This window comes from Salmo salar, chromosome ssa14 (assembly GCF_905237065.1).
Source record: "Salmo salar chromosome ssa14, Ssal_v3.1, whole genome shotgun sequence".
NCBI lineage: Eukaryota > Metazoa > Chordata > Actinopteri > Salmoniformes > Salmonidae > Salmo > Salmo salar.
This window is the reverse complement of record NC_059455.1, coordinates 92,500,618-92,525,468: the sequence shown is the minus strand read 5'-3', so window position 1 is coordinate 92,525,468 and position 24,851 is coordinate 92,500,618. Positions and strand designations below refer to the sequence as shown.

At 42.7% G+C, this 24,851-nt stretch overlaps 1 protein-coding gene across 3 annotated transcripts; it reads right to left on the bottom strand.

Annotated features, from left to right (window-relative positions):
* Positions 1-9,990: 9,990 nt before the first annotated feature.
* LOC106570640 (synaptotagmin-like protein 1) lies at positions 9,991-24,322 on the bottom strand. Of its 3 annotated transcripts, none has more exons than XM_045695026.1 (13): positions 23,873-24,322; positions 23,054-23,177; positions 21,964-22,112; positions 21,696-21,807; positions 21,515-21,566; positions 21,132-21,230; positions 20,189-20,355; positions 19,926-20,028; positions 18,957-19,118; positions 15,825-15,903; positions 15,596-15,695; positions 11,971-12,176; positions 9,991-11,857 (listed from the first exon to the last, which is right to left on the bottom strand). In XM_045695026.1, exons 2-13 carry the CDS (start codon positions 23,170-23,172, stop codon positions 11,715-11,717), a joined length of 1,491 nt encoding a protein of 496 aa, XP_045550982.1. In that variant the 5' UTR covers positions 23,173-23,177; positions 23,873-24,322; the 3' UTR covers positions 9,991-11,714. The 3 variants fall into 3 exon arrangements, with proteins under 3 accessions (XP_045550982.1, XP_045550980.1, XP_045550981.1); XM_045695024.1 differs by having other exon boundaries at positions 21,515-21,572; positions 23,873-24,320; XM_045695025.1 differs by having other exon boundaries at positions 21,515-21,572; positions 23,877-24,320.
* Positions 24,323-24,851: the final 529 nt, after the last annotated feature.

The window sequence follows — 24,851 nt, the reverse complement described above, 5'->3', positions numbered from 1 at the left end:
TTCGACTTGATTCATGATGACTGCTAGCTAAGATTTCGAAAGTATGATGTTGACATGATCAGTCCAATCAAAGCTTTTCAACTAAAAGAGCAAATTTTATGACATGGTGGTAATGACATTTCCCCTCAGGTATTTGGGGAAACCAATAAAAATCTTTATATTCTTAAATAGTGTGCTCTCAGCCACTATTAGATCATGTTTCCAGACAGAGTGAATAATATATTCAGATAGATAAAAAGCACTTTCAAGATTTTTCAAAAACATTTAACATCCAAAAAGTGCCCGTATTTGCAAAATCAATCAGCTAGTCGTTAAACACCTTCATTAGAAAACCGTTTTTTCTGAAACTGTTTTTGAATACATTTTCTAAAAAATAATATGTCAGACTGATTGTCAGTCACAGGTATGTGTGTTTTTTTTTACTGTATTCAATGTATGGTGAAGCATATTTGTTACAACCTAGTGAGCAGCACTTCTTTGTGATTCCAATTTACATCACAGACTCCTACATTTATCACCTCTACCTGCAGCTGAGTTTCTTGCCGTGTGCGGTGGCGCGTGCCTGTAATCCAAGTCACTGGGAGGCTGAGGTTGGTGGATCGAGTGAGCTGAGGAGCTCTGAGCTGCAGCATGCTATGTCGAACGGGTGTCCGTGCTAAGTTCGGTATCGATATGGTGTTCTTGGGGGAGCCCGAGACCACCAGGTTGTCTAAGGAGGGGTGTACCGGCCCAGGTCGGAAACGAAGCAGGTCAAATCCCCCGTACTGTCCAGTAGTGGGATAGTGCCTGTGAGTAGATGCTGCAGTGCAGCCTTGGCAAGACATCGAAACCCATTCTTTTTTAATTTTTTATCCGCTTCATGAATTGCCTCCACGAAATGTTTAGCAGCATGAAAAGTCGGCACGTTTTTTGCAGGTTACCAAAAACCATTACAGTTATACCTTCTGATAAATTAGAATTATACTGACTCCTACTGATGACATCTGTGAATACCGGTAAACAGTGGTGATTTTAGCATGTAAATCTTGGTGGGGCAAACAAAAAAAACTATAAATAATATCCATGCCAGCAAAGCCACTACACAACAAAACACTAAACAATACTTTAATTGCACTATAACGGTAACAAACAGTGCCCACAAACTGTTAGGGCCTACATAAAGCTGTACCAACAGCAGAGTCCCAACAGCAGTCCCAACACCTTACCACTGCTACACCTGGCTATCAATGGAGCCTCGTCTGGCAGCGAAACAGTTAATTCAGCCTCATTTACTGCCTTTTAAAAAAACATAGCTGATATGGCTGACTTGCTTTAACAAATGTGGTTTCTACTGACAATTGAGATGTACAAACTATGGCACAAGGGAACGACGAGCGGATCAGAGGCAATCCGTAATTTCGATTAAACCAATCATGAGCGAGCTAGGACGGACGTTGTCAATATAACTATTTGTTCAGCACTTTTGAAATGTACAGCGCCAGAATTCAGAACATTTGGCGTTCTTACAGTATTCTCCCTGTACACCAAGTCGGAACCGTAGGATAAATAATGGGGGGCATATGAGCAGACAATGAAAGCTCTTACAATATTCAATGACTACATATCTCTAAAACAGGCTATAGGCTAATTAAGAGGGGAAAAGGGACCAAATTATTAGCATGATGCACATGGGCTACTAACAGCTTACTACACAACATACACTTAGTAACGTTATTACTTTCTAAGCTACAGTATACATATCTCCCTGTAATATTCCATCATTTATGCAGCAGCATACAATACATTTGTAGACTCACGTTGTTCTGCTGTGCTCACTTCCTTCCAAACCACTCATTGTTGAGTTTGCCATTTCTATCTTGTTGTGTAATGTTTATGTCCAATGGCCGATGAGCACCGATATGTTTAATCTGTCATTTCTCTTCTTAATTTCTCTTCATATGACAAGGATTGAAAAGGATTTGCCAGTAGATTTTCGACTTGATTCATGATGATGACTGCTAGCTAAGATTTCGAAAGTATGATGTTGACATGATCAGTCCAATCAAAGCTTTTCAACTAAAAGAGCAAATTTTATGACATGGTGGTAATGACATTTCCCCTCAGGTATTTGGGGAAACCAATAAAAATCTTTATATTCTTAAATAGTGTGCTCTCAGCCACTATTAGATCATGTTTCCAGACAGAGTGAATAATATATTCAGATAGATAAAAAGCACTTTCAAGATTTTTCAAAAACATTTAACATCCAAAAAGTGCCCGTATTTGCAAAATCAATCAGCTAGTCGTTAAACACCTTCATTAGAAAACCGTTTTTTCTGAAACTGTTTTTGAATACATTTTCTAAAAAATAATATGTCAGACTGATTGTCAGTCACAGGTATGTGTTTTTTTTTTTTACTGTATTCAATGTATGGTGAAGCATATTTGTTACAACCTAGTGAGCAGCACTTCTTTGTGATTCCAATTTACATCACAGACTCCTACATTTATCACCTCTACCTGCAGCTGAGTTTCTTGCCGTGTGCGGTGGCGCGTGCCTGTAATCCAAGTCACTGGGAGGCTGAGGTTGGTGGATCGAGTGAGCTGAGGAGCTCTGAGCTGCAGCATGCTATGTCGAACGGGTGTCCGTGCTAAGTTCGGTATCGATATGGTGTTCTTGGGGGAGCCCGAGACCACCAGGTTGTCTAAGGAGGGGTGTACCGGCCCAGGTCGGAAACGAAGCAGGTCAAATCCCCCGTACTGTCCAGTAGTGGGATAGTGCCTGTGAGTAGATGCTGCAGTGCAGCCTTGGCAAGACATCGAAACCCAATCTTTTTTCATTTTTTATCCGCTTCATGAATTGCCTCCACGAAATGTTTAGCAGCATGAAAAGTCGGCACGTTTTTTGCAGGTTACCAAAAACCATTACAGTTATACCTTCTGATAAATGAGAATTATACTGACTCCTACTGATGACATCTGTGAATACCGGTAAACAGTGGTGATTTTAGCATGTAAATCTTGGTGGGGCAAACAAAAAAAACTATAAATAATCTCCATGCCAGCAAAGCCACTACACAACAAAACACTAAACAATACTTTAATTGCACTATAACGGTAACAAACAGTGCCCACAAACTGTTAGGGCCTACATAAAGCTGTACCAACAGCAGAGTCCCAACAGCAGTCCCAACACCTTACCACTGCTACACCTGGCTATCAATGGAGCCTCGTCTGGCAGCGAAACAGTTAATTCAGCCTCATTTACTGCCTTTTTAAAAAAACATAGCTGATATGGCTGACTTGCTTTAACAAATGTGGTTTCTACTGACAATTGAGATGTACAAACTATGGCACAAGGGAACGACGAGCGGATCAGAGGCAATCCGTAATTTCGATTAAACCAATCATGAGCGAGCTAGGACGGACGTTGTCAATATAACTATTTGTTCAGCACTTTTGAAATGTACAGCGCCAGAATTCAGAACATTTGGCGTTCTTACAGTATTCTCCCTGTACACCAAGTCGGAACCGTAGGATAAATAATGGGGGCATATGAGCAGACAATGAAAGCTCTTACAATATTCAATGACTACATATCTCTAAAACAGGCTATAGGCTAATTAAGAGGGGAAAAGGGACCAAATTATTAGCATGATGCACATGGGCTACTAACAGCTTACTACACAACATACACTTAGTAACGTTATTACTTTCTAAGCTACAGTATACATATCTCCCTGTAATATTCCATCATTTATGCAGCAGCATACAATACATTTGTAGACTCACGTTGTTCTGCTGTGCTCACTTCCTTCCAAACCACTCATTGTTGAGTTTGCCATTTCTATCTTGTTGTGTAATGTTTATGTCCAATGGCCGATGAGCACCGATATGTTTAATCTGTAATTTCTCTTCTTAATTTCTCTTCATATGACAAGGATTGAAAAGGATTTGCCAGTAGATTTTCGACTTGATTCATGATGATAACTGCTAGCTAAGATTTCGAAAGTATGATGTTGACATGATCAGTCCAATCAAAGCTTTTCAACTAAAATAGCAAATTTTATGACATGGTGGTAATGACATTTCCCCTCAGGTATTTGGGGAAACCAATAAAACTCTTTATATTCTTAAATAGTGTGCTCTCAGCCACTATTAGATCATGTTTCCAGACAGAGTGAATAATATATTCAGATAGATAAAAAGCACTTTCAAGATTTTTCAAAAACATTTAACATCCAAAAAGTGCCAGTATTTGCAAAATCAATCAGCTAGTCGTTAAACACCTTCATTAGAAAACCGTTTTTTCTGAAACTGTTTTTGAATACATTTTCTAAAAAATAATATGTCAGACTGATTGTCAGTCACAGGTATGTGTGTTTTTTTTTTTTACTGTATTCAATGTATGGTGAAGCATATTTGTTACAACCTAGTGAGCAGCACTTCTTTGTGATTCCAATTTACATCACAGACTCCTACATTTATCACCTCTACCTGCAGCTGAGTTTCTTGCCGTGTGCGGTGGCGCGTGCCTGTAATCCAAGTCACTGGGAGGCTGAGGTTGGTGGATCGAGTGAGCTGAGGAGCTCTGAGCTGCAGCATGCTATGTCGAACGGGTGTCCGTGCTAAGTTCGGTATCGATATGGTGTTCTTGGGGGAGCCCGAGACCACCAGGTTGTCTAAGGAGGGGTGTACCGGCCCAGGTCGGAAACGAAGCAGGTCAAATCCCCCGTACTGTCCAGTAGTGGGATAGTGCCTGTGAGTAGATGCTGCAGTGCAGCCTTGGCAAGACATCGAAACCCAATCTTTTTTCATTTTTTATCCGCTTCATGAATTGCCTCCACGAAATGTTTAGCAGCATGAAAAGTCGGCACGTTTTTTGCAGGTTACCAAAAACCATTACAGTTATACCTTCTGATAAATGAGAATTATACTGACTCCTACTGATGACATCTGTGAATACCGGTAAACAGTGGTGATTTTAGCATGTAAATCTTGGTGGGGCAAACAAAAAAAACTATAAATAATCTCCATGCCAGCAAAGCCACTACACAACAAAACACTAAACAATACTTTAATTGCACTATAACGGTAACAAACAGTGCCCACAAACTGTTAGGGCCTACATAAAGCTGTACCAACAGCAGAGTCCCAACAGCAGTCCCAACACCTTACCACTGCTACACCTGGCTATCAATGGAGCCTCGTCTTGCAGCGAAACAGTTAATTCAGCCTCATTTACTGCTTTTTAAAAAAAACATAGCTGATATGGCTGACTTGCTTTAACAAATGTGGTTTCTACTGACAATTGAGATGTACAAACTATGGCACAAGGGAACGACGAGCGGATCAGAGGCAATCCGTAATTTCGATTAAACCAATCATGAGCGAGCTAGGACGGACGTTGTCAATATAACTATTTGTTCAGCACTTTTGAAATGTACAGCGCCAGAATTCAGAACATTTGGCGTTCTTACAGTATTCTCCCTGTACACCAAGTCGGAACCGTAGGATAAATAATGGGGGGCATATGAGCAGACAATGAAAGCTCTTACAATATTCAATGACTACATATCTCTAAAACAGGCTATAGGCTAATTAAGAGGGGAAAAGGGACCAAATTATTAGCGTGATGCACATGGGCTACTAACAGCTTACTACACAACATACACTTAGTAACGTTATTACTTTCTAAGCTACAGTATACATATCTCCCTGTAATATTCCATCATTTATGCAGCAGCATACAATACATTTGTAGACTCACGTTGTTCTGCTGTGCTCACTTCCTTCCAAACCACTCATTGTTGAGTTTGCCATTTCTATCTTGTTGTGTAATGTTTATGTCCAATGGCCGATGAGCACCGATATGTTTAATCTGTCATTTCTCTTCTTAATTTCTCTTCATATGACAAGGATTGAAAAGGATTTGCCAGTAGATTTTCGACTTGATTCATGATGATGACTGCTAGCTAAGATTTCGAAAGTATGATGTTGACATGATCAGTCCAATCAAAGCTTTCCAACTAAAATAGCAAATTTTATGACATGGTGGTAATGACATTTCCCCTCAGGTATTTGGGGAAACCAATAAAACTCTTTATATTCTTAAATAGTGTGCTCTCAGCCACTATTAGATCATGTTTCCAGACAGAGTGAATAATATATTCAGATAGATAAAAAGCACTTTCAAGATTTTTCAAAAACATTTAACATCCAAAAAGTGCCAGTATTTGCAAAATCAATCAGCTAGTCGTTAAACACCTTCATTAGAAAACCGTTTTTTCTGAAACTGTTTTTGAATTCATTTTCAAAAAAATAATATGTCAGACTGATTGTCAGTCACAGGTATGTGTGTTTTTTTTTTACTGTATTCAATGTATGGTGAAGCATATTTGTTACAACCTAGTGAGCAGCACTTCTTTGTGATTCCAATTTACATCACAGACACCTACATTTATCACCTCTACCTGCAGCTGAGTTTCTTGCCGTGTGCGTTGGCGCGTGCCTGTAATCCAAGTCACTGGGAGGCTGAGGTTGGTGGATCGAGTGAGCTGAGGAGCTCTGAGCTGCAGCATGCTATGTCGAACGGGTGTCTGTGCTAAGTTCGGTATCGATATGGTGTTCTTGGGGGAGCCCGAGACCACCAGGTTGTCTAAGGAGGGGTGTACCGGCCCAGGTCGGAAACGAAGCAGGTCAAATCCCCCGTACTGTCCAGTAGTGGGATAGTGCCTGTGAGTAGATGCTGCAGTGCAGCCTTGGCAAGACATCGAAACCCAATCTTTTTTCTTTTTTTATCCGCTTCATGAATTGCCTCCACGAAATGTTTAGCAGCATGAAAAGTCGGCACGTTTTTTGCAGGTTACCAAAAACCATGACAGTTATACCTTCTGATAAATGAGAATTATACTGACTCCTACTGATGACATCTGTGAATACCGGTAAACAGTGGTGATTTTAGCATGTAAATCTTGGTGGGGCAAAGAAAAAAACTAAACAAACTAGTCCTTCTTATTGAATTTTGTCAAATTCAGTCATTATTTGGGAAAGGCTCGATCATTCCACATAATTAAAAAAATATATATATATCTAAATCACTAATGTTTGGAAAATTGAGAAAGTTGGAGAAAGCAGGAAAACTATTTAAGTTTATCATCTGGAACGGGGGTGATTACATTGTATTCTACACCATGATTCTACATTGGTCAGGTGTGTTAGGACTGGAAACGGTTAAAAGTATCTGAGGACCCAAGCCGCCATCCCTTCATACGGAAGACAGAGACTCGAGAAAAAAAACATAAAGAACATTTAGTCCAGTTTGGACATCAAATACCTTCGACAAACACACGTGCATTGTGGGAGATGGTCTTCAGAAGCGTAACAGTGTTCAGACACGGTGATCGTGTGATTGACACCCATGGCTTTTGAAATGCAATTTCCGTCTGTTGATATTTAGCTAATTGTATTACATTAGAAGCAGTTTTAGTGATATTTGTGGGTTATTGAAGGGAGAACACGCTCACACACAGGTATGATGATGGAAATGTTCATGCTCATTTCTCAATTATCCACCAATCATCCTCCGTCTGTCTGTCAGCGGTTACAATACTGATGGAGAGTAGAAACATTATCTCTCTGTGTGTGTGTGTGTGTGTGTGTGTGTGTGTGTGTGTGTGTGTGTGTGTGTTCTGAAAACGGACTCTGAAATCAGCTGTCCAACAGGGCCATCTGCTGGTAGCGGTGTGCAGGCTTTAACTCTAGCCCTGCTCTAACACAAGTTATTCAACCAATTAGCTGCTCACCAGGACCATGCTTTGTACAAGCAGGTGTGTTAATAGTATGGCTGGAGCAAAATCTCCCAGTAAGTAATCATTATCAGGAGAAGGGTTGGCTAAGCTTTCCAAACTGTTACAACAACTTTATAACCACGACTGTTTAACCACAGAACTATAACTGTTTACCCACATAATCACAACTCTATAACCACAACTGTTTAACCACAGAACTACAGCTTTTTACCCACATAATCACAACTCTATAACCACAGAAGCACAACTGTTTAAACACAGAACCACAACTGTTTAACCACAGAACAACAATTGTTTACCCACATAATCACAACTCTATAACCACAGAACCACAACTGTTTAAACACAGAACACCTGTTTTTAACTTTGTGCTAAATGAGTGTTCCAGTACAAATGAGAATCAATTAAGAAAGTGATATACCGCAATGTGTGAAATCTTAACGCGTTAAAAAAGCTTGGGAATGATACGTGTTTTGAATATTCAATCAAAAGACTTTAATAAATAAATAACATATTTACATACATCAATGTAAGAGCTAGTGAGTGTGATACAGACAGTATGACCACAGTGATACAACATGAATCCAGACAGTATGACCAGTGATACAACATGAATCCAGACAGTATGACCACAGTGATACAACATGAATCCAGACAGTATGACCACAGTGATACAACATGAATCCAGACAGTATGACCACAGTGATACAACATGAATCCAGACAGTATGACCACAGTGATACAACATGAATCCAGACAGTATAACCACAGTGATACAACATGAATCCAGACAGTATGACCACAGTGATACAACATGAATCCAGACAGTATGACCACAGTGATACAACATGAATCCAGACAGTATGACCACAGTGATACAACATGAATCCAGACAGTATGACCACAGTGATACAACATGAATCCAGACAGTATGACCACAGTGATACAACATGAATCCAGACAGTATAACCACAGTGATACAACATGAATCCAGACAGTATAACCACAGTGATACAACATGAATCCAGACAGTATGACCACAGTGATACAACATGAATCCAGACAGTATGACCACAGTGATACAACATGAATCCAGACAGTATGACCACAGTGATACAACATGAATCCAGACAGTATGACCACAGTGATACAACATGAATCCAGACAGTATAACCACAGTGATACAACATGAATCCAGACAGTATGACCACAGTGATACAACATGAATCCAGACAGTATGACCACAGTGATACAACATGAAGAAAGTAAAGCTTCCAACCACAAAGACTGGTTGAAGCTTCCCCGTCCCCCATCCCCCGTCCCCACCACCACAATCTCTCCACCCCTTATTTTCTCTCTCCATTCCAGCAGTGGCTTTACCAATCTTTTAATAATTCACTCACTTAGTGCCCACTTAGTGCCCACTCTGAAACCACGATCAGTTTGACTATAAGTCACTTAGAAAAATAACACTAATGTAACTGGAACAGAGACAGTGCAGACATTAACAATACTCTTTAAAGTGACTATGACTTATTATTCCCATTGAGAACAGGGTGGAGGAGAGAGAGAGAGATGGAAAGAGAGAGAGAAAGATGGAAAGAGAGAGGGAAAGGGAGAAAGAGAGCGAGAGAGGGAGGGAGGGATGGAAAGAGAGAGAGAAGAGAGAGGGATGGAAAGAGAGGGAGAAGAGAGAGGGATAGAAAGAGAGAGAGAAGAGAGAGGGATGGAGAGAGAGAGAGAAGAGAGAGGGATGGAAAGAGAGAGAGAAGAGAGAGGGATGGAAAGAGAGAGAGAAGAGAGAGGGATGGAAAGAGAGAGAGAAGAGAGAGGGATGGAAAGAGAGAGAGAAGAGAGAGGGATAGAAAGAGAGAGAGAAGAGAGAGGGATAGAAAGAGAGAGAGAAGAGAGAGGGATGGAAAGAGAGAGAGAAGAGAGAGGGATGGAAAGAGAGAGAGAAGAGAGAGGGATAGAAAGAGAGAGAGAAGAGAGAGGGATGGAAAGAGAGAGAGAAGAGAGAGGGATGGAAAGAGAGAGAGAAGAGAGAGGGATAGAAAGAGAGAGAGAAGAGAGAGGGATAGAAAGAGAGAGAGAAGAGAGAGGGATGGAAAGAGAGAGAGAAGAGAGAGGGATAGAAAGAGAGAGAGAAGAGAGAGGGATGGAAAGAGAGAGAGAAGAGAGAGGGATAGAAAGAGAGAGAGAAGAGAGAGGGATAGAAAGAGAGAGAGAAGAGAGAGGGAAAGAGAGAGAGAAGAGAGAGGGATGGAAAGAGAGAGAAAGCAAGAGGCAGAAAAGTTGATAATCTAGAGTATCATGTTTGACCAAGGTCTACAGATTACACACATTCTTTCATACAGTAGTTTTAACATAAGAATGGCACTCTGTTAACTAAAGTCTTTGTTAACTAACACACAGTCGTGTAATTTACTCTTCCCAGTTTCCTCTGTTTCGTTCCTTATTGTTGTGTAAGTCAACAGACTGATCGTTAAGGGATTTATAAACCCCTAGCTAGGCTTGGGGAAGTATCGTAGACCATATTCTCATTCAAACCACAGCCCTAATTTAAATGCATTTGATTCAACTGGAATAATATCTGGGTCTGAAAACTAAAACGACAGATGGACTACTCACCTATTCCATTTTCTCTTCCCAAACTTTTAGAAAACTAGACCCAGCCAATCTCTACCATTGGCAACAAAACCCAGAATACACCAACAGCAGCATACTACCCAGAATACACCAACAGCAGACTACTACCCAGAATACACCAACAGCAGACTACTACCCAGAATACACCAACAGCAGACTACTACCCAGAATACACCAACAGCAGACTACTACCCAGAATACACCAACAGCAGACTACTACCCAGAATACACCAACAGCAGACTACTACCCAGAATACACCAACAGCAGCAAACTACCCAGAATACACCAACAGCAGACTACTACCCAGAATACACCAACAGCAGCATACTACCCAGAATACACCAACAGCAGACTACTACCCAGAATACACCAACAGCAGACTACTACCCAGAATACACCAACAGCAGACTACTACCCAGAATACACCAACAGCAGACTACTACCCAGAATACACCAACAGCAGACTACTACCCAGAATACACCAACAGCAGACTACTACCCAGAATACACCAACAGCAGACCACTACCCAGAATACACCAACAGCAGACTACTACCCAGAATACACCAACAGCAGCATACTACCCAGAATACACCAACAGCAGACTACTACCCAGAATACACCAACAGCAGACTACTACCCAGAATACACCAACAGCAGACTACTACCCAGAATACACCAACAGCAGACTACTACCCAGAATACACCAACAGCAGCATACTACCCAGAATACACCAACAGCAGACTACTACCCAGAATACACCAACAGCAGACTACTACCCAGAATACACCAACAGCAGACTACTACCCAGAATACACCAACAGCAGACTACTACCCAGAATACACCAACAGCAGACTACTACCCAGAATACACCAACAGCAGCATACTACCCAGAATACACCAACAGCAGACTACTACCCAGAATACACCAACAGCAGCATACTACCCAGAATACACCAACAGCAGACTACTACCCAGAATGCACCAACAGCAGACTACTACCCAGAATACACCAACAGCAGACTACTACCCAGAATACACCAACAGCAGACTACTACCCAGAATACACCAACAGCAGACTACTACCCAGAATACACCAACAGCAGACTACTACCCAGAATACACCAACAGCAGACTACTACCCAGAATACACCAACAGCAGCATACTACCCAGAATACACCAACAGCAGACTACTACCCAGAATGCACCAACAGCAGACTACTACCCAGAATACACCAACAGCAGACTACTACCCAGAATACACCAACAGTGTTACTTCTGGCGATTAGCCAGGTTAGTTCTGATAGGTAGTGTAGTATCTATCCAGTGGCTAGGGTTCAGGATCATGGAGGTCCACATGGTAACTTCCTCCTCTGTTGAATCCATCCAACACACTGCCGCCCCGTAGCTCAGACCTGTAACACACACACACACACACGCCATGTTACAGTGGCATCTGTGCATACACAGTGCGTATCTATGTGTGTGTGTGTGTGTGTGTGTGCGTGCGTGTACGTTTGAATCTCACCTGTCCCAGGGCTGAGTCTGACCCCTCCCAGCAGGTGTGTTTTAATCCCTTCACGGTGCCAGACGGTCAGCTCTGCGCAGGCCTCCCTCAGGTCAGCAGGTTGGAACCCTTCGTACACCATAGTGTGGTTGTAGATTGGACTGATTGACCGCTTGACCATCCGGGTCTTCTGACCGCTCAACCGGCCGGCGTCCGGCAGCACGTAGCTTAGATCAAAGTTAAAGTACAGTTTTTATACACGTTCCACTAAAAACAGTCTTATCCAACTAACTCTAGCCCCCAGTTTCTGGAATCCAGACGTTGAGGTCTGCCACACTGCTGGTATTCCTACGCCTGACCCCTGAACCCAGTGGTTCCCAAACTGTGGGGCACACCCCCTGGGGTTGCACGAAGGGTCTCTCTCTCTCAATTCAATTCAATTTAAGGGGATTTATTGGCATGGGAAACATATGTTTACATTGCCAAAGCAAGTGAAATAGATAATAAACAAAAGTGAAACAATCTATCAAAAATCAAGGAATTGAGTCCAGCTTGCAACTTACTCTAGAATGTTGTAATAGTAGAATGTACAAGGTGACATTACTAATCTGAGTTGTAATAGTAGAATGTACAAGGTGACATTACTAAACTGAGTTGTAATAGTAGAATGTACAAGGTGACATTACTAATCTGAGTTGTAATAGTAGAATGTATAAGGTGACATTACTAATCTGAGTTGTAATAGTAGACTGTACAAGGTGACATTACTAAACTGAGTTGTAATAGTAGAATGTACAAGGTGACATTACTAATCTGAGTTGTAATAGTAGACTGTACAAGGTGACATTACTAAACTGAGTTGTAATAGTAGAATACACAAGGTGACATTACTAAACTGAGTTGTAATAGTAGAATACACAAGGTGACATTACTAAACTGAGTTGTAATAGTAGAATGTACAAGGTGACATTACTAAACTGAGTTGTAATAGTAGAATACACAAGGTGACATTACTAAACTGAGTTGTAATAGTAGAATACACAAGGTGACATTACTAAACTGAGTTGTAATAGTAGACTGTACAAGGTGACATTACTAAACTGAGTTGTAATAGTAGAATACACAAGGTGACATTACTAAACTGAGTTGTAATAGTAGAATACACAAGGTGACATTACTAAACTGAGTTGTAATAGTAGAATACACAAGGTGACATTACTAAACTGAGTTGTAATAGTAGACTGTACAAGGTGACATTACTAAACTGAGTTGTAATAGTAGAATACACAAGGTGACATTACTAAACTGGGTTGTAATAGTAGACTGTACAAGGTGACATTACTAAACTGAGTTGTAATAGTAGAATACACAAGGTGACATTACTAAACTGGGTTGTAATAGTAGAATACACAAGGTGACATTACTAAACTGAGTTGTAATAGTAGAATGTACAAGGTGACATTACTAATCTGAGTTGTAATAGTAGAATACACAAGGTGACATTACTAAACTGAGTTGTAATAGTAGAATACACAAGGTGACATTACTAAACTGAGTTGTAATAGTAGAATACACAAGGTGACATTACTAAACTGAGTTGTAATAGTAGAATACACAAGGTGACATTACTAAACTGAGTTGTAATAGTAGACTGTACAAGGTGACATTACTAAACTGAGTTGTAATAGTAGAATACACAAGGTGACATTACTAAACTGAGTTGTAATAGTAGAATACACAAGGTGACATTACTTAACTGAGTTGTAATAGTAGAATACACAAGGTGACATTACTAAACTGAGTTGTAATAGAATACACAAGGTGACATTACTAAACTGAGTTGTAATAGTAGAATACACAAGGTGACATTACTAAACTGAGTTGTAATAGTAGACTGTACAAGGTGACATTACTAAACTGAGTTGTAATAGTAGAATACACAAGGTGACATTACTAAACTGAGTTGTAATAGTAGAATGTACAAGGTGACATTACTAAACTGAGTTGTAATAGTAGAATACACAAGGTGACATTACTAAACTGAGTTGTAATAGTAGAATACACAAGGTGACATTACTAAACTGAGTTGTAATAGTAGAATGTACAAGGTGACATTACTAAACTGAGTTGTAATAGTAGAATACACAAGGTGACATTACTAAACTGGGTTGTAATAGTAGAATACACAAGGTGACATTGCTAAACTGAGTTGTAATAGTAGAATACACAAGGTGACATTACTAAACTAAGTTGTAATAGTAGAATACACAAGGTGACATTACTAAACTGAGTTGTAATAGTAGAATACACAAGGTGACATTACTAAACTGAGATGTAATTGTAGACTGTACAAGGTGACATTACTAAACTGAGTTGTAATAGTAGAATACACAAGGTGACATTACTAAACTGAGTTGTAATAGTAGAATACACAAGGTGACATTACTAAACTGAGTTGTAATAGTAGAATGCACAAGGTGACATTACTAAACTGAGTTGTAATAGTAGACTGTACAAGGTGACATTACTAAACTGAGTTGTAATAGTAGAATACACAAGGTGACATTACTAAACTGAGTTGTAATAGTAGAATACACAAGGTGACATTACTAAACTGGGTTGTAATAGTAGACTGTACAAGGTGACATTACTAAACTGAGTTGTAATAGTAGAATACACAAGGTGACATTACTAAACTGAGTTGTAATAGTAAACTGTACAAGGTGACATTACTCAACTGAGTTGTAATAGTAGAATACACAAGGTGACATTACTAAACTGAGTTGTAATAGTAGACTGTACAAGGTGACATTAATAAACTGAGTTGTAATAGTAGAATACACAAGGTGACATTACTAAACTGAGTTGTAATAGTAGAATACACAAGGTGACATTACTAAACTGAGTTGTAATAGTAGAATGTAAAAGGTGACATTACTAAACTGAGTTGTAATAGTAGAATGTAAAAGGTGACATTACTAAACTGAGTTGTAATAGTAGAATACACAAGGTGACATTACTAAACTGAGTTGTAATAGTAGAATGTACAAGGTGACATTACTAAACTGAGTTGTAATAGTAGAATACACAAGGTGACATTACTAAACTGAGTTGTAATAGTAGCATGTACAAGGTGACATTACTAAACTGAGTTGTAATAGTAGAATACACAAGGTGACATTACTAAACTGAGTTGTAATAGTAGAATACACAAGGTGACATTACTAAACTGAGTTGTAATAGTAGAATACACAAGGTGACATTACTAAACTGAGTTGTAATAGTAGAATACACAAGGTGACATTACTAAACTGGGTTGTACATCATCACTTCCTCTTGTCTTGTCAGTCATTACATAACTTAGAGAACTATTTCTAAGATAACTATTTAGAGAACTATTTCTAAGAGAACTACTTAGAGAACTATTTTAAAACTGAAACACTTTCTCTGCACCCCATGACAAAATGTGCAGAATTGTGGGAAATAATCTTTAAATCAGCAAACTGTTCTCTCCACCAACAAGAGGGGTGTGAACAGTGCTTCTACCCATAGAAATAGACGTGGCACGGGATGTTAGACGGGATGTTTCCCAATGCTGGAAGTGGGGCCTGAGTGAAAAAGTTAGGGAACACCTGCTCTAACCCACCTCTTGACGAAGGAGTCGATGGCGCCACCTTTGGTGGAGAGAAGACCCTGCGCCTGCCACAGACAAATGTGTAGCTCCCCAGATGGAGGTAGACCTCCACCTATACACACACACACAAGCAGACACACACACGCGCGCAGACACACGCAGAGTAAGTTCAGACGGAGATGAGAGAGAGAAAGGAAGGAAATGACGTCTGTGTGTGGCGTGCGTAGTGAGCTCAGCTCACCCTCAGATCCTGCTGGGGTGAACTTGATAGAGAGCCTGATGTTTCCTCGACTACTGATAGACTCTGGACTACACTGCAACTGAGAGAGAGACAGAGAGAGAATTGAATTGAGAGAGAGAATTGAATTGAGAGAGGGAGAGAGAGAGAGATTGAATTGAGAGAGGGAGAGAGAGGGAGAAAGAAGAGAGGGATAGATAGATGGGTGAAAGGAGCGAGAGAGGGAAGGAGAGAGGGAGATTGAAGAGAGAGAGAGAGATAGAGGGGTGAAAGGACCGAGAGAGGGAAGGAGAGAGGGAGATTGAAGAGAGAGAGAGAGAGAGAGAGAGAGAGAGAGAGAGAGGGAAGGAGAGAGGGAGATTGAAGAGAGAGGGAAGGAGAGAGGGAGATTGAAGAGAGAGAGAGAGGGAAAGAGAGAGGGAGATTGAAGAGAGAGAGAGGGAAGGAGAGAGGGAGATTGAAGAGAGAGAGAGAGGGAAGGAAGGAGAGAGGGAGATTGAAGAGAGAGAGAGAGAGGGAAGGAGAGAGGGAGATTGAAGAGAGAGAGAGAGAGGGAAGGAGAGAGGGAGATTGAAGAGAGAGAGAGAGAGGGAAGGAGAGAGGGAGATTGAAGAGAGAGAGAGGGAAGGAGAGAGGGAGATTGAAGAGAGAGAGAGGGAAGGAGAGAGGGAGATTGAAGAGAGAGAGAGAGAGAGGGAAGGAGAGAGGGAGATTGAAGAGAGAGAGAGAGAGGGAAGGAGAGAGAGAGATTGAAGAGAGAGAGAGAGAGGGAAGGAGAGAGAGAGATTGAAGAGAGAGAGAGGGAAGGAGAGAGGGAGATTGAAGAGAGAGGGAAGGAGAGAGGGAGATTGAAGAGAGAGAGAGGGAAGGAGAGAGGGAGATTGAAGAGAGAGGGAAGGAGAGAGGGAGATTGAAGAGAGAGAGAGAGGGAAGGAGAGAGGGAGATTGAAGAGAGAGAGAGAGGGAAGGAGAGAGGGAGATTGAAGAGAGAGAGAGGGAAGGAGAGAGGGAGATTGAAGAGAGAGGGAAGGAGAGAGGGAGATTGAAGAGAGAGGGAAGGAGAGAGGGAGATTGAAGAGAGAGAGAGAGGGAAGGAAGGAGAGAGGGAGATTGAAGAGAGAGAGAGAGGGAAGGAGAGAGGGAGATTGAAGAGAGAGAGAAAGAGGGGTGAAAGGACCGAGAGAGGGAAGGAGAGAGGGAGATTGAAGAGAGAGAGAGAGAGAGGGAAGGAGAGAGGGAAGGAGAGAGGGAGATTGAAGAGCGAGAGAGGGAAGGAGAGAGGGAGATTGAAGAGAGAGAGAGGGAAGGAGAGAGGGAGATTGAAGAGAGAGGGAAGGAGAGAGGGAGATTGAAGAGAGAGGGAAGGAGAGAGGGAGATTGAAGAGAGAGAGAGAGGGAAGGAAGGAGAGAGGGAGATTGAAGAGAGAGAGAGAGGGAAGGAGAGAGGCAGATTGAAGAGAGAGAGAGAGAGGGGTGAAAGGACCGAGAGAGGGAAGGAGAGAGGGAGATTGAAGAGAGAGAGAGAGAGAGGGAAGGAGAGAGGGAAGGGGAGAGGGAGATTGAAGAGAGAGAGAGAGGGAAGGAGAGAGGGAGATTGAAGAGAGAGAGAGGGAAGGAGAGAGGGAGATTGAAGAGAGAGGGAAGGAGAGAGGGAGATTGAAGAGAGAGGGAAGGAGAGAGGGAGATTGAAGAGAGAGAGAGAGAGGGAAGGAAGGAGAGAGGGAGATTGAAGAGAGAGAGAGAGAGGGAAGGAAGGAGAGAGGGAGATTGAAGAGAGAGAGAGAGAGGGAAGGAGAGAGGGAGATTGAAGAGAGAGAGAGAGAGGGGTGAAAGGACCGAGAGAGGGAAGGAGAGAGGGAGATTGAAGAGAGAGAGAGAGAGAGGGAAGGAGAGAGGGAGATTGAAGAGAGAGAGAGAGAGAGAGGGAAGGAGAGAGGGAGATTGAAGAGAGAGGGAAGGAGAGAGGGAGATTGAAGAGAGAGAGAGAGGGAGATTGAAGAGAGAGAGAGGGAAGGAGAGAGGGAGATTGAAGAGAGAGGGAAGGAGAGAGGGAGATTGAAGAGAGAGAGAGAGGGAAGGAAGGAGAGAGGGAGATTGAAGAGAGAGAGAGAGAGGGAAGGAGAGAGGGAGATTGAAGAGAGAGAGAGAGAGGGAAGGAGAGAGGGAGATTGAAGAGAGAGAGAGAGAGGGAAGGAGAGAGGGAGATTGAAGAGAGAGAGAGAGAGAGAGAGGGAAGGAGAGAGGGAGATTGAAGAGAGAGAGGGAAGGAGAGAGGGAGATTGAAGAGAGAGAGAGAGAGGGAAGGAGAGAGAGAGATTGAAGAGAGAGAGAGGGAAGGAGAGAGAGAGATTGAAGAGAGAGAGAGGGAAGGAGAGAGGGAGATTGAAGAGAGAGAGAGGGAAGGAGAGAGGGAGATTGAAGAGAGAGGGAAGGAGAGAGGGAGATTGAAGAGAGAGAGAGAGAGGGAAGGATAGAGGGAGATTGAAGAGAGAGAGAGGGAAGGAGAGAGGGAGATTGAAGAGAGAGAGAGAGAGAGAGAGGGAAGGAGAGAGGGAGATTGAAGAGAGAGAGAGAGAGGGAAGGAGAGAGAGAGATTGAAGAGAGAGAGAGAGAGGGAAGGAGAGAGAGAGATTGAAGAAAGAGAGAGGGAAGGAGAGAGGGAGATTGAAGAGAGAGGGAAGGAGAGAGGGAGATTGAAGAGAGAGAGAGGGAAGGAGAGAGGGAGATTGAAGAAAGAGCGCTCAGGTTCGAAGGGCTATATAAGAGCTAGTTGAAATTATCAGCACTTTCTCTCCTCCTGTTAAGACTACACACAATGCAGGACTTACTGCATGCTGTGGTGTGTGTGTGTGTGTGTGTGTGTGTGTGTGTGTGTGTGTGTGTGTGTGTGTGTGTGTGTGTGTGTGTGTGTGTGTGTGTGTGTGTGTGTGTGTGTTTATGCATGCGTGTTTGGTATGTGTGTGGGTGTAGGTGTTTCTGTGTGTTTGTATGTATGCGTGTTTGGTATGTGTTTGGGTGTAGGTGTATGTATGTATGTATGTATGTATGTATGTATGTATGTATGTATGTATGTATGTATGTATGTATGCATGTATGTTGTATGTGTTTGCTCGCACGTGTGTGTATTGGTCCTACCCGTGGCTGTAGTTGGTACCAGTCAGGGTCTGTGTGTGTCCAGTCCCAGTGAGCCAGCTCCAGTTCTACCTCTCCTAGGAACAGGTTTCTACCCAGGGGGGCAGCGTGCCACACAGACAGGTTCAGAGTCCTGCCACGTACCTCTGACACGCTCATCTTATACTGGGAAACACAAACAACATCATTCAAATCAAATTGTATTAGTCACATGCGCCGAATACAGTCAAATGCTTACTTATTAACCAACAATGCAGTTAAGAATATATATATATGAGTAAGAATAAGAAATAAAAGTAACAAGTAGTTAAAGAGCAGCAGTAAAATAACAATAGCGAGACTATATACAAGGGGGTACCCCGGGTGGGGTGGGGTCAATGCAAATAGTCTGGGTAGCCATTTGACTAGATGTTCAGGAGTCTTATGGCTTGGGGGTAGAAGCTGTTTAGTAGTGTCTTGGACCTGGCGCTCCGGTACCGCTTGCCGTGTGGTAGTAGAGATAACAGTCTATGACTGGGGTGGCTGGAGTCTTTGACAATTTTTAGGGCCTTCCTCTGACCCCGCCTGGTATAGAGGTCCTGGATGGCAGGAAGCTTGGCCCCAGTGTTATACTGGGCCGTTCACACTACCCTCTGTAGTGCCTTGCGGTCGGAGACCGAGCAGTAGCCATACCAGGCAGTGATGCAACCAGTCAAGATGCTCTCGATGGTGCAGCTGTAGAACCTTTTGAGGATCTGAGGACCCATGCCAAATCTTTTCAGTCTCCTGAGGGGGAATAGGTTTTGTCGTGCCCTCTTCACGACTGCCTTGGTGTGATTGGACCATGTTATAATTGCACATTATAATGAGAGAGACAGGAATGAGACAGACCAGAGAGACATGGCAGATAGACAGGCAGAGAGAGAAGAGACATGACAGAATCAGAGGGAAATAAATGGAGAAACAAAGCGAGAGATGTTTGGGTGCTCTCACTTTCAGTGTCTGGTCAAAGACTGGGTTGAGGGTCTTTTTCTTTACTGTCGTTTTCTTCTTACTGTGAGAAGACTTATCAGGCAGGAGATAGGCCTTTGCGTACCTAAAACACACACACACACACACACACACACACACACACACACACACACACACACACACACACACACACTTCTTAACACAAAACAAGTGCTTCTTAAACGGATAGTTCCCCAAAATGATCCCAGTTAGCATCCTCGAAATACCAACCCTACTTTACTTACGGGTCGGAGTGGTTCTTGTGTGCAGCAGCCAGGCCTTCACAACGACACACTCTGACCTGTAGCTTCTCCCTCTGAGTGTCATAGTCCAACGAGAACAGGACACGCCCCTTCACCTCCACTGCCCCAAACTCCCCAGAACTGAACAGACTCATCATACTGCCACATAGCTACACACACACAGAGAACACACACACGTACACACACAGAGAGAACACACACAAACACACACACACACACACAAACACACAGAGAGAACACACACACACAAACACACAGAGAGAACACACACACACACACACACAAACACACAGAGAGAACACACACAAACACACACACACACACACAAACACACAGAGAGAACACACACACAAACACACACAGAGAACACACACACGTACACACACAGAGAGAACACACACACACACAGAGAACACACACACGTACACACACAGAGAGAACACACACAAACACACACACACACACACAAACACACAGAGAGAACACACACACAAACACACAGAGAGAACACACACACACAAACACACATACACACACACACAAACACACAGAGAGAACACACACACAAACACACAGAGAGAACACACACACACAAACACACATACACACACACACAGAGAGAATACACACACGTACACACAAAGAGAACACACACAGAGAGAGAACACACACACAGAGAGAGAGAACACACACAGAGAGAGAGAGAGCACACACACACACACAGAGAACACACACACACACAGAGAGAACACACAAACACAGAGAGAACACACAAACACAGAGAGAACACACAAACAAACAGAGAGAATACACAAACACACACACACACAAACACAGAATATACACACAGTTAATCAAAATAATCCCACTTAACTGAAGGAACAGAGATAGAATCACCTTGGGTGAACAAGAGTGTGTGTCTCACTGTGTAGTTAGACTGTAGACTTAGAGTGCTGATGGAGATCCCAGGCCTTAGAGGCATCAGATCAGCTTCTGTCACAACACTGGACACAGAGTCTGTATCCTACACACACACACACACGCACGCACGCACACACACGCACACACACGCACACGCACACACACACACACACACACACAGGTGAGGGAACATACACATTGTTAGCATGTTTCTAGAACAATACTATGAGGGAGGGAGGGAGGGAGGGAGGGAGGGAGGGAGGGAGGGAGGGAGGGAGGGAGGGAGGGAGGGAGGGAGGGAGGGAGATTACCTTTCCACAACTAGACTGACAATCCTCCATCTGCACACTGAATTCTACAGCTAATAAACACATATACATGACTAACCTGTGGGTTTGGGCTCCTGGGTTTGGGTCTGGGTCTGGCTGTAGGTGGACTCCTGTTACTGAGATCAACATGTTTAAAAAACGACATACATTAAAACTGTACATACCAGTCCTTCTCCAAGACAAACATTCCCTACCCACTACTATACCATCCCAACCCTCTGTATTAGAAATGCCTTCACCTTCTCTTGTCATCCTCCTCTTTCTTGTCCTCTATCTGAGAGCTGGGGTCGTTGTTGTTAGTGGGAGGAGCATCTTCTGTCTGCCCTTTAAACACCCCACTCACAGACAATTCTGCCAATCAATCAATCAATCAATCAATCAACCAATACCAGATGTCCTCCTACACTTGGTTATTTTTGGTGTGTGTGTGTGTGTGTGTGTGTGTGTGTGTGTGTGTGTGTGTGTGTGTGTGTGTGTGTGTGTGTGTGTGTGTGTGTGTTGTCTGACCTGTTCTTGGCTTCCTGCCTCGTATGGATGCCTGTATGATGTCAACGCCATCCTTTGTGTCTCGGTAGCGCTTCCTCCTCTCCTCATGAAACCACGCCCCCGACAGCAACCTCAGACGCACTGGGTCCGCCTCTTTCTCCTGCAGGGTCCTGAGGGTTTAACATCATGTTTCACTATTGTACTAATTATTGAAATGACTGTGATATGTGGTTGTTTTCCCTATGAAACTGCTGAAAGTTGATTTAGAAAAGAGCATCTAGGGCCCTCCCAAGTGGCGCAGCAGTCTAAGGCGTCACTAAAGACCCGGGTTCAATCGGGAGTCCCATAGGGCGACGCAGAACTGGCCCGTCCGGGCTAGGGAAGGTGTTGGCTGAGGGGTGGAGGGCTTTACTTGGCTCATTGCGCTCTAGTGACTCCTTGTGGCGGGCCGGGCGACTGCAGGATGACCGCGGTTGTCAGGTGAACTTTGTTTCCTCTGACACATTGGTGCAGCTGGCTTCCGGATGAAGCGGGCAGGTGTGGTGTCGGTTTGGCGGTGTCGGTTTGGCGGTGTCGGCGCATGACTCGACCGTTGCCTCTCCCGAGAGGGGAATTGCAGCGATGAGACAAGATCAAAATTGCGGAGAAAAAGGGGGTAAAATATAAGCAAATTTAAAATGTAAATAAGAGCATCTGATATGGCAAACATTTTTAAGTAAAACAATGTTTTAGTGATTTGAATCAGGTGTGTTAGTGCTGGGCTGGAACAAACACCTGCACCAACACCAGCCCTCTGTGGATAACATTAACATACCTCTATATTAAAAAAAAACATCAATCAATAAATGAATACATTAATTGGGGCAGCAGGTAGCCTAGTGGTTAGAGCATTGGGCCAATAACCGAAAGGTTGCTAGATTGAATCCCTGAGCTGACAAAATAAAAATCTGTCGTTCTGCTCCTGAACAAGGCAGTTAACCCACTGTTCCCCGGTAGGCCGTCATTGTAAATAAGAATTTGTTCTTAACTGACTTGCCTTGTTAAATAAACATAATCAGTCAACATGATGCTCATCAGGGACCTAAAGGGTTAAATAATAATCACCTCTGACCTTACACGCCCCTCGTCAAGGCAACGCAGATCCGAGTCCCTTAGTAACACTTCCAAGATGGATGTCTGCTCTGCCTCTGAGAGGTGACTCAAGTCCAACAACTCCCCTTCTCCCTCCATCACCTCTGAGGGAGAGAGAAACACAGACAGACAGTGGATGTACATGGTCAAATACAAAGTACTAGTCTCTGCTTACCACAGGGATCAGTTTATCAGTTGGTACTTCCTCCTAAAATGAGGCCAGTATTAAATCTCTACTGTGTGTGTGTGTGTGTGTGTGTGTGTGTGTGTGTGTGTGTGTGTGTGTGTGTGTGTGTGTGTGTGTGTGTGTGTGTGTGTGTGTGTAAACGGTGGTCTCACCTGTGCGGAGCTTCCGTTTGGTTTGTGAGGTTTGTTTAGCAAATAGGTGTGTGTTATCATTACCCCAAAAAGTTGTTTTTCAACAAAAACTAGCATTTCTATTAGACAGATTGAGGTAGGTCCCGCCCTGTTTGCTCGACCGCTAGTTTTTGTTGCAAAACGTTTTGGAACTGTTTGGAGTTAAGGAATACACTCCAAGATACAGAGCACTACATCCGCGGCGCGCAAGATTTTCACCCTAACAAAACACCCCCAACGGTCTGACTGATGAGACAAGATATAATAACATATTTTTAACTGCTTTAACATTTAACTGAAAAGCCTGTTAGTCACCAGTGACCTCGGTAAACACCTTGTAAAGAAATAGCCTTCACAGACGCAAGCACAGCGGGAGAGACTTGCACCTGTCACAACTTGCTAATAAACACGAATGAAACGAGTAAAAAATGAAATGTCATACCTACATCAATGATGTCCAGAATTGGTGGATATTTTCTCCGGGAAAAGTTTAGGTGTGTGAAAAGTCCAAGCAGAGTCTGTTGGAACTTAGTGCCGTTGAGTTTGGAGCGGCTGACAGACACGACTGATCATATGGAAAATCAAAAGGTTGCCTTGGGTAAAACGCGAACACGCCTTCTCTTCCGGGCAGGATGAAAAACACGAACTGGGGCATAAAACAAATAGCATCGGAGAAACCTGTAAGTTATTACACTGTTATAAAACACTTACATCATATTTAGATAGTGGTCGCTTGTAGTTAGGTAGCCTATGCTCACGCGCCTATCTCTCGGTAGGTTTATTAATAATCGATAATCGGATCGGACAGGAGCACGAGCATTGATTCAGACAGACAGTGTCTCAACATATGATGGACACAACAGTCCAGAACTGTGTTCATAATATTGTAATAAACAGGAAAAGTTGAATTTGTTTCAGGTTTCGCTATAGGGAAATTGGAGAGGGTGGTAGAGAGAAAGTTGATGTGGCTTTTGTATTTACATGATAAGTGTTATCAGATAGTAAAGTGCTGTGTTTGATTAAAAGGTGTGTGTATGTGTGTGTGTGTGTGAAGGAGAGAGAGAGAGAGGGAATTTGATAGAGGTTATAGCATTTTCTTCACGGATGTCTGGCCATATGGCTAGGTGGGGTTAGGGTTAGGGTGAGGTATTATACAGTAGCTGCCCACACCTACTAAACACACATATGTGTAACCTACACGGTCTCAGACACACACACACACACACACACACACACACACACACGCATGCACGCACGCACGCACACACAAGTACCGATACACTTACACAGTCTTACACACACACCGCTACAGCAGTATAACACACCAGCATAACAGTGTGTACCGACAGTCTGTATGGTAAAAAGAGATTGTGTGGGTGAAATGTCACAATAATAGTACAGAGAAAGATTTATTTCAGCTT

Excerpts from the sequence above, each read along its gene's own strand:
- LOC106570640 (XM_045695024.1), bottom strand. The coding sequence starts at position 23,172 with ATGGAGGGAGAAGGGGAGTTGTTGGACTTGAGTCACCTCTCAGAGGCA. Across the intron at positions 21,808-21,963 it reads AGGCAGGAAGCCAAGAACAG|AATTGTCTGTGAGTGGGGTG; the intron begins GTCAGACAACAC and ends ATTGATTGGCAG. Across the intron at positions 12,177-15,595 it reads ATCGACTCCTTCGTCAAGAG|CTACGTGCTGCCGGACGCCG; the intron begins GTGGGTTAGAGC and ends CTTTGATCTAAG.